At 36.7% G+C, this 9,968-nt stretch overlaps 1 protein-coding gene across 1 annotated transcript; it reads right to left on the bottom strand.

The window, feature by feature from the left end:
- Positions 1–7,539: 7,539 nt before the first annotated feature.
- Positions 7,540–8,650, bottom strand: LOC127091668 (stellacyanin). Its single transcript, XM_051030355.1, has 2 exons — positions 8,169–8,650; positions 7,540–8,084 (listed from the first exon to the last, which is right to left on the bottom strand). The coding sequence occupies exons 1-2, from the start codon at positions 8,362–8,364 to the stop codon at positions 7,684–7,686; spliced, it is 597 nt and encodes a 198-aa protein (XP_050886312.1). The 5' UTR covers positions 8,365–8,650; the 3' UTR covers positions 7,540–7,683.
- Between the last annotated feature and the right edge of the window lie 1,318 nt (positions 8,651–9,968).

The raw sequence follows: 9,968 nt of genomic DNA, 5'->3' as shown, positions 1-9,968 counted from the left end.
TTGTGACGGTCGTCACACTCACATGGCCTGTGACGGTCGTAACATGCCTGTGACGGTCGTCACACTCACAAGGTCAGAATTTTGGGGTTTCTGTTTTGTGACTACGCAAGGGTTGTGTTGATGCAAAACAATGTCCATTTCAAATGAATTGTTCATTAAAATTTTGGACAGGGGCGCTGCCCCCTTGACCCCCGTCCGCTGATCGGTCAGCGGAACCCCCGGCTAACTCTGCATAGTGTGATCGGTCGCCGAAATTTAATTTGGTTTTAATTAATTAAAGGAATTAAAATTAATAATAATAATGTGTTTGTTATTATTGCCTTATGGTGATCAGTTATGGCCTTAGTTGTCCTTTATTTTGTTTTGGGTTTTAAATACGACATGCGTGTCGTGCCTCTCCTTTTAATCTCTTACTGTAACTTCTTTTCTCATCTCAATCCCTCGTATGTAAAACGAGTTTCTTCTGTAATGTAATGAAGAAAGAAAAGAAGACAATGTTATGAAGAAAGAGAGGAATTCAATATCAAAGAAGGACAACCTTGAAGATCTTGCTTGGAGAAGCTTAGAGAAGAATTCAATATCAAAGGAGGACAACCTTGAAGATCTTGCTTGGAGAAGCTTAGATCGTTATTAGGTTAACTTAGGTTCTCTCATTGGCTTGGTAGAACAATTGCGCTAGGGGCCATAACTGTTTCATTGTGTATGTATATTGATGCATGTGTATGTATGTTGATGCATGTGTATGTATGTTGGTGCATGTGAGAGACGATTTATATGATAAATAAGCCGGTGAGATCAGAACAATTGCAATTCCCTCAAATTAAATATTAAGTTTATGCTTTCCAAGTTTTAACACTCATTAAGACTAGTAATGGATAATGTAGGTTTCGCCTACGCGAGGTGCATGATCTATATATTAGTAAGGTGCGATGGGATAATTGTAATATCCAACTGTTAAAACAATGGGTCAAACTTAACTAAACAAATTATGAGAATATTATATATGTTTTCTTTCCAAGTTTTAGCACTCATCAAGACTGGTATCGAATAATGTAGGTTTCGCCTACGCGAGGTGCATGTTTTGTATTAGTTAAGATGCGATGGGATAATTGTAATATCCAACTGCTAAAACGATGAGTCAAACTTAATTATAATTTTCTTATATATGTTTAGAAGCAAGAGTTGGGAATGATCCATATGATGGATTGGAATAAGGAGTTATTCACCCAACTGAAATTTCGAGAGTTGTATGAGATACAATTGGAAGGAGTTCCTACCTAAATAACCTAGTTTTATGTAATCCGCCTACGCGGACTTAGAACGAAGTGAAATATGGATCTCGACCCACTAGAAAATCTTCCAACGGGATTTTCCGAATCAAATGATGAGGGTCATTTGTTTTGAGTAAAATAGTGGGAACATATTTGATTAAAGGCCTAAATAAATATGTCAATGATACTTATATTTTCTTAATCCTTATGTAGATAACCATGACAGCAAACACCTCTAACAACATCTTGCGATCAATCCTTGATAAAGAAAAATTGTCTGGGACAAATTTTCTGGATTGGCACCGAAACCTGAGGATTGTCCTCAAACATGATAAAAAGTTGTATGTCTTGGAGACACCTGTTCCTAAAGAGGAACCTCCTAGTTCTGCACCTAAGGCAGAAAGAGATGCTTATAAGAAGCATGTCGATGATGCCAATGAAACTGCTTGTCTCATGCTAGCTACCATGAACTCAGAATTGCAAAAGCAACATGAGAACATGTCAGCGTTCGATATGATCGAACACTTGAAGATGCTCTATCAAGAGCAAGCAAGGCATGAGAGGTTTGAAGTTTCAAAAGCCCTTTTTCAAAGCAAGTTAGCTGAGGGAGTCCCTGTAGGTCCCCATGTACTCAAGATGATTGGGTATGTGGAAAACCTTGAGAGATTGGGTTTTCCCCTCGAAAAGGAAGTTGCGACTGATTTGATCTTGCAATCGTTGCCAGATAGTTTCAGTCAACTTGTCCTAAATTTCAATATGATTGATATGGACAAATCTCTTCCTGAACTGCTCGCCATGTTAAGAACAGCTGAGCAGAATCTGAAGACAAAAGGGAAGTCCATTCTGATGATCGGAAATGGAAAGAGACAGAACAAAAGGCCCACCAAGCAGGGTGATAAAGGGAAAGGCAAGGAAGTTGCAAAACCCAGACTCATTGTTGCTGCTTTGAAGCCTAGTGGAGGCATAGCAAAGGCAGGCACCTGCTTCCATTGCGGTAAGACCGGTCACTGGAAGAGAAACTGCCCAAAGTACCTGGAAGATATGAAGAATGGAGTAGAGACTTCAACTTCAGGTATTTTTGTTATTAACTTATCTACTTCTGCATCATGGGTATTAGATACTGGATGCGGTTCTCACGTTTGTACAAATGTGCAGGGGCTGAAAGGGAGTAGAGATTTGGCAAAAGGTGAAGTTGACCTACGAGTTGCAAATGGAGCAAAGGTTGCTACTTTAGCCGTAGGATCTTATGTATTGACTTTACCTAGTGGTTTTATAATTCAGTTAGAGAACTGTTATTATGTACCTGCAATCAGCAGGAATATTATTTCCATTTCTTGTTTGGACAAGTTTGGTTTTTTCATTTATAATAAAGAACAATTGTTGCTCAATTTATTTGAATGATATATTTTATGCTACTGCACAAATGAGCAATGGACTATATGTCCTTGATCTCGAAATGCCTATTAATAACATTAATACTAAAAGGGTGAAACCTAACGAGTTAAAACCAACTAGGTAAGAATATTAAACTCTTCGATCAAATCGAGGTGGTGAATATTTAAGCCTAGAGTTTGATGACCATCTGAAAGAGTGTGGGATCCTATCCCAACTCACTCCTCCTGGAACACCCCAATGGAATGGTGTGTCTGAGAGAAGAAATCGAACCCTGTTGGACATGGTCCGATCCATGATGAGTCACGCCGATCTTCCAAACTCCTTTTGGGACATGCACTATTGACAACAACTTACACACTTAACCGTGTTCCATCCAAAAGGTTGAGAAAACACCATATGAAATATGGAGTGGTAAGAAACCACAAATGTCTTACATAAAGATTTGGGGTTGCAAAGTTTATGTGAAACAACAAATTTCAACTAAGCTTGAGCCCAAATCTGACAAATGCTTATTTGTGGGGTATCCTAAAGAAACAAGAGGGTATTACTTCTATAATCCTTCTGAGGGCAAAGTGTTTGTTGCTCCAACTGGAGTTTTCCTAGAAAAGGATTTTATTTCCAAAGGAACCAGTGGGAGGAAAGTAGAGCTTGAAGAAATTCAAGAATCACAAAGCATTGATACACCTATGGAGGAATTAGAGCAGGAAACACAAGTAGTTGTGTAAGAGCAACCTGCTCAAGTAGAACAAGACCATCGTAGGTCAGGCAGGATACGTCACCTACCTGAGAGATATGGATATCTCATAACTGATCAAGGTGATGTATCACTCATGGATCAAGAACGAATATGAGCCTTGTGTCTACAAGAAGGTTAGTGAGAGCATGATCATTTTCCTGGTATTATATGTAGATGACATATTACTCATTGGAAACGATATCCCTACCTTACAACAAGTAAAGTCTTGGTTGGGGAAATGCTTTTCTATGAAGGACCTAGGTGAAACAGCCTATATATTAGGAATCAGAATCTATAGAGATAGATCACAAAAATGCTTGACCTAAGTCAAAGTACATACATAGACAAAGTGCTAAGACACTTTAATATGAATGATTCCAATGGTTATGTGTTTTGCTGAAATGGTGGCGCTGTGAGCTTGAAAAGTTCAAAGCAAGATACAATTGCTGATTCTACAACCGAGGCTGAGTATATTGCTGCCTCAAATGCAGAAAAGGGAGTTGTTTGGATCAAAAAGTTCATTAGTGAACTTGGCATAGTCCCTAGCATTGTGGATCCCATTGGTCTCTATTATGATAACAATGGTGCTATCGCACAAGCTAAGGAGCCTAGATCTCACCGACGATCCGAACACATACTCAGGCGTTGTCATCTCATTCGAGAGATAATAGATAGAGGAGATGTGAAAATATGTAAAGTACCTACACTTGACAATATAGCTGACCCACTGACAAAGCCTCTTGCGCAGCAGAAGCATGATGGCCATACTAGATCAATGGGCATACGGGGTGTGCCTGATTGGCTATAGTGCTAGTGGGAGATTGTTGGTGTAAGCCCTAGAGGCCAATACTTTTGGTACTTGTATCGAATAATAAAAGGCTTTTCTTTATTACGTTTGTTTAATAAAGTCCCTAGAATAGCTAGTCCGTTTAATGTATTAAGTGTGACTTAATCATGAGAACACATTAAACATAAGGACACTATTCTTAAAGTATCCGTAGTCGAGCTTTAGTGTGAAGTGGGATAACATTAAAGCATTAAGACTATTATGTTTGTAGACTGATGATCACATCTCATGGATCATGGATAAAGAGTTATCAAGTCTTAAACATAGGTATGAATATTAGGAGTAATATTTATACCGGATTGACCCGCTATGAGAATACTATATAGAAAGTTATGCAAAGTGTCATAAATTATTCTCATGGTGATAATAGTGTATTCCACTCTTCGACCTGAAACCACTATGGATCCTAGATATAGAGTCGAGTGCTTTATTGCTGATCCAACGTTGTCCGTAACTGGATAACCATAAAGACAGTTGATGGGTACTCCACGAAGCATGCTGAGGGACATGAGTGACCTAGATAGAATTTGCCCATCCTGCATAACAGGATAAATGTCTATGGGCCCAATATTGAACTGGACAAGGATGACACGGTCTATGCCTTGTGTTCAATATAGACATAAGGGCAAAAGGGTAATTATACACATAAGTATTATCACAGAAGGTTTTGTCAGATCACATGACATTTTCGTGTCTTGGGTAGCAGTGATGTGTTGCTAGATACCGCTCACTGTTTATTATGTTAAATGCGTGATTTAATATAATTGCCAACGTCACGAAAACCTACAGGGTCACACACAAAGGACGGATTGATGAGAGATAGAGTAGCTAAGGAATACCGTAAGGTACGGTGCCCTTAAGTGATTTATAGAACATCGTAAGGTACGGTGTACTTGAGTAGAATACGAAATATGGTAAGGTACCATGGGCTTAAGTGATTTTGGGCATATTATAAGATATGGGCCAAAATACACTTAAGTGGGCTTTTAGCTTGAAGCCCACACAAGTGGTTCTATAAATAGAACCCTTGTGCAGAAGCATTAATTGCGGTTGCATTAATTTCGTTTCCTCTCTCTCTCTCTCTCTCTCTCTCTCTCTCTCTCTCTCTCTCTCTCTCACTCAAAGCCTTCATTCGTACCAGCTAGCACTGATATTGAAGGAATCCGTTCGTGTGGACTGAGTAGAGACGTTGTCATCGTTCAACGTTCGTGATCGCTTCGTGGATCTGCATCAAAGGTTTTGATCGTCACAAGAGATCTGCACCAAAGGTTTCAATCGTCATATGAGGTAAATATTCTATCACTGATCATGACCATTCGTAAGGATCTCTAAAGGAGAAAATTTTAATTTCCGCTGCGTTTTGGACCGCAATTCTCCTTCAATATGTGCATGGAAGTATTAAAGCTGATGATGCCTTGATCCTTTGAGTTATCATAATGGTTTTGATGATGACTCTGATGTTCGGTGGAATCATATTAGTTGATCTGTTGCTTGATCGTGTTGATCATTGGTTTTATCTTTCCATTTGTCTTTGATGATGTTGCTCAGCCTAAAGTTATCTCAAGCCTCATTAAAAAGAAGATTTAAGATTATAGTGAAGTGTTAAAGTCAAAGATAATGTAGCAAGGATCTTGAAACTTCAAAATTGTGAAAACTTGTTTGGTCAACCGTGCGTTTAACATAACGTTTGAGTGACCAGAGCATTGTAAAAATGTTTGAGTAACTCATAAGTTACTAAAACAACCCTCACACACTCACAAAATGTTATTGAGGTCTCTCTCTTTTTGTTAAAATCACAATAAATTGCTTTTCACATATAGCTAATTGATTACAAGTCCAAATAATCAATTATGAGTGAAAATCACATTAAAAAATAGATTATCCATTAGGCCAAGTCGATTATCTCAATTGATACACCTCATAATTGATTATAGTGTTGATAATCGATTAGTAATGATATAATTTGAAAACTTTCTATTTTTACACTACATAATCGATTATACCTCTGACATAATCGATTATGATCATTAAAAAGCCCATGGATCATTTTCCTTTTTGAACTTCATTTTCTCATATATATATATATATATATATATATATATATATATATAAATAAGGAGGGCGCTTCCTCACTATTTTACACATTAAAATTCGATTTTAAACCTTATAAAAAGACAAGCTTAGTCTACTAATTAGATAGTCTTATCTAATGTCCATCGATAAGAAGTCAAAATGAATCAAGAAAATTGATGTGTGACATATATTAGTAAGAAAATCCACACACCTATTGTCTTCTTTATATATGAGTGAGATAAAGAAAGACATATTTGTAAGCATATGTAAACAAGGTTGCCATCTAACTTGCCAAGGCACAAGGTCATGTCTCACATAGGTAAAAGATTTCACTACCAACAGAGAGTCAAACTCCACTCAAAGTTTGAGCCAACCTTTCTCTTTAGCCATTTCAATTACTCTAAAGGCACCACAAAACTCAACCAACCAAAAATATCCCAATTAATAAATTCAGCAAAGGCAAAGAGAAACAAATCATTCATGTCTCTAAAGATACCTCTGCAACCAGATGTTAGACGTGTGAGTAACATGAACATTACACTTGATCCGGCCCAATGATAGAAAACTCCAAATGATCTCTTTAACAGTTGGAGTCCTAGGAGAATGAATAGTAACATTGAACGCCTTGAGAATGATAAAGTCCTCCCAAGAGACTCCGAAGGTCGTTCTAGAATTAATGGCCGAGAGCTTGACTTGTTCCATGATAAGAAAAAGAGTAGATGAATCCTTTGATTATATCGATTGAGTTTATGCTAAAAGACACTCGATAACTCAATTGTCAATTATGTCATCTATTTCGAATGAAGATGTAGATTAAGAGTGTCACTTTAAAATTATATAATAATTAAAACAGTATAAATTCAAATTATTTTTTTCTTATCACACAATTAAATAATTGAAATGAAAGCCCTTTTTCCAATTAAATCAAATACTGAAATTTGATAAGGTGGATTGTCCCCCCTTCTTCTCAATACAATCGCCACCTCTATATTTCCTCTTTACACTAATTGCCACCTCTATACTTCCATCCACGGTTTTATCTCACTCTGATATGTCCTTCCATCAACCTGTCAGACTAAGATTTTAATCTTTACCCAAGTCTCCTGCTCACATGTTTGTTTTTATGTTAGCTTCTTTCTGCAAAATTATGGTTGAGAATGCACCTCATACATTTCTGCAAAATTCAGTGTATTACAAAGAGGGGAAGAATATTTCAATTATCATATAACAAAAGTAACTTTAAAAATTTAATCCCACATAAAGAATTACATATTCAAATCATTGACAAAAAGAATCCAAAGTAAAGAAAAGTAATATAAAATAAAAATAAACATTTATGACATCATCTTCATCTTGAGCTTTTACATTAAACCAAATAACAGTGCATATATGACAGATCCAAATCCAATGATGAATACATGAAAAGTTGAAGTTATGTGATGTGAATTTGATGAAGAAGGAGCTACTGGAATATTCCCAAAAGCTGCTTGATAGGAAGGTCCATTAGCAGGCAATGAATTAGGACTATTAGCTTCTTCTACATCAACATTTCCAATTCCTCCAACAGATATATGAATCTTCTGATTCTTTTGGCAATGGCCATTTACTCCACTTGTGAAGTAAAAATCACCATGTGATGATGTTATGTTAAACAAAGAGTTACCATTGTTGATGAACAATATTGGATCTTTAATGTTGCAGCTTTTGTAGGATTGTTCTGATACTTGAATCAACGAATCTTGACTTGGTGGATATAGAAACACTAGAAGAAAATAATAATAAAATTTAAAAAATATTCTCTTTGGTTAAAAAAAAATGAAGATATTGTAAATAAATACATGCTTACAAAGTGAGTCTCCAAGGGTGAAGTTGTGAAGTTTGGACCATTTGGTGTAGATTTGTGGATTTGTTGAGGAGGGTAAGCTCCAAGCATTTAGATCTCCAACTTTGTATTGGAAAGAGAAGACTTTGGTTTGGATTTGGAGGAATGTGAAGAAGAGGAGAGAAGAAAGAAAGAAGAACATGTTGTTATGAATTGCCATATTTTTCTTAGATTTAGGACCCAGCAGCAAGGAGGACTTTTATTTCTTAGAAGGGATATTAATGTCAAGTTACTTTTATTCTTCAATCTATACTTATATATATTATTCCTCTCACTTAAAAAAAATCAACTATTTTTAGAGACATCTGATTATTGAAAAATTAATTTAATGAGATCTATATACAATTTAACTATAGCAAAAAAAAAGTTAAAAAATATGTGTTAGAGAGTATATTATAGATAGACATTATTCATTATAAGGGTAGACATATCTAATCATAAATTAGAAGATGGGAAAAGAGGTCAGGTAGACAAGTGAAAAAATATGATTAACAATTTGCACATGGCCAGCTGGTTTGTTTATAATTGAAGTGGGAAGGGAATGGTCTGTTCTTGTGATTTCATATGTTTGTGCGGTGCCACCAAGTTTAATTAATACCAACACATTACATGGTTAACATAACAAAATGGAATCATGTGATTTATTTACTAAAATGAGAACTATAAATATACCAAATGACATGGTTAAAAAACAACAACTCAATGAATATATATTATAGTGTTAATAACCAATTTGTCCATTATTGGGACAAATTAAAAAAACTTTCTACTAAAAATAACATTTTCATTGTCATGCAAGCGTTTAATCCCCCAAATCAATGAGGACCGATTATCATATTTTTTTAGGATTCCTTGAACCCAAGACTCAAGTATCTTTATATATATACCTCTTTTCTAGTGGAAGAGAGTGACATATGATAACTTACCGAGATGTAATGTAAAAATATAAACCTTTTTGTCTCACGTGAGTTTGCTCTCTCCATAACCATAATACCACCAAATAGAGTCTCTTGTCGTCGCGGGCAAGTCCTTACCACTAGAAAATTACTAAGGCATTTGGTCATCCTTACTAGTTTAGAGGTACCGTGCATTCCTCTATATTTTGACAAGTACAGTAGCACCCACTGTGGGGCCCTAGTAAAACTAATTTGGGTCACAACTTTCATTACCATCATCACTTCGATACTCACAAAAACCTCCACTCCTAGACCTAATTACGCCCAATCATGGTCGCTAAGAGAGCGCTATCTCCCACGCCGGAAGACACTGGAGGCAACAGTGATGTCAATGCCCTGAAAAAGATGTGTGACGTCATGGATGCATTACGCCATCAGAATCAAATGTTGGAGGACAACATCCACAACATCCAGTAATGCCAGCAGAAGGCTATCCCCATAGAGGAGATCGAAGTACTGGAACCCCAACCACTTTCAAACGAAATATGGGAAACACCTGTTTCTGAAGGGTTCAAGCCTCCCTTGTTGGCGAAATACGATGAGTGTAGTGATCCTTATGAGCATGTCGCCTCGATCAACACATTAATGGCCATCATTAGAGCGCTTGATGCCCTGAAGTTCAAACTATTGTCTGGCACTTTTAGAGGCGCAACCTCGCGATGGTATATGAGCCTACCCCGAGCTTCCATCGTCGGCTATAAGAAGTTGGTGAAGAAACTCGTTCACCAGTTTGCATCTAGTCGACATAGGAAGATGTCTGTAACACCCCGATTAAAATAAGAGAATTATTTAATTGAGTTAATATTAT

This window comes from Lathyrus oleraceus, chromosome 6 (assembly GCF_024323335.1).
Source record: "Lathyrus oleraceus cultivar Zhongwan6 chromosome 6, CAAS_Psat_ZW6_1.0, whole genome shotgun sequence".
Taxonomy (NCBI): Eukaryota; Viridiplantae; Streptophyta; class Magnoliopsida; order Fabales; family Fabaceae; genus Lathyrus; species Lathyrus oleraceus.
This window is presented reverse-complemented; position numbering and strand designations above follow the sequence as displayed.

Bases quoted from the DNA above. Each gene is read 5' to 3' on its own strand.
- LOC127091668 (XM_051030355.1), bottom strand. From the start codon at position 8,364: ATGGCAATTCATAACAACATGTTCTTCTTTCTTTCTTCTCTCCTCTTC. The intron at 8,085-8,168 runs GTAAGCATGTAT...ATTTTCTTCTAG, and splicing joins CACCCTTGGAGACTCACTTT to TGTTTCTATATCCACCAAGT.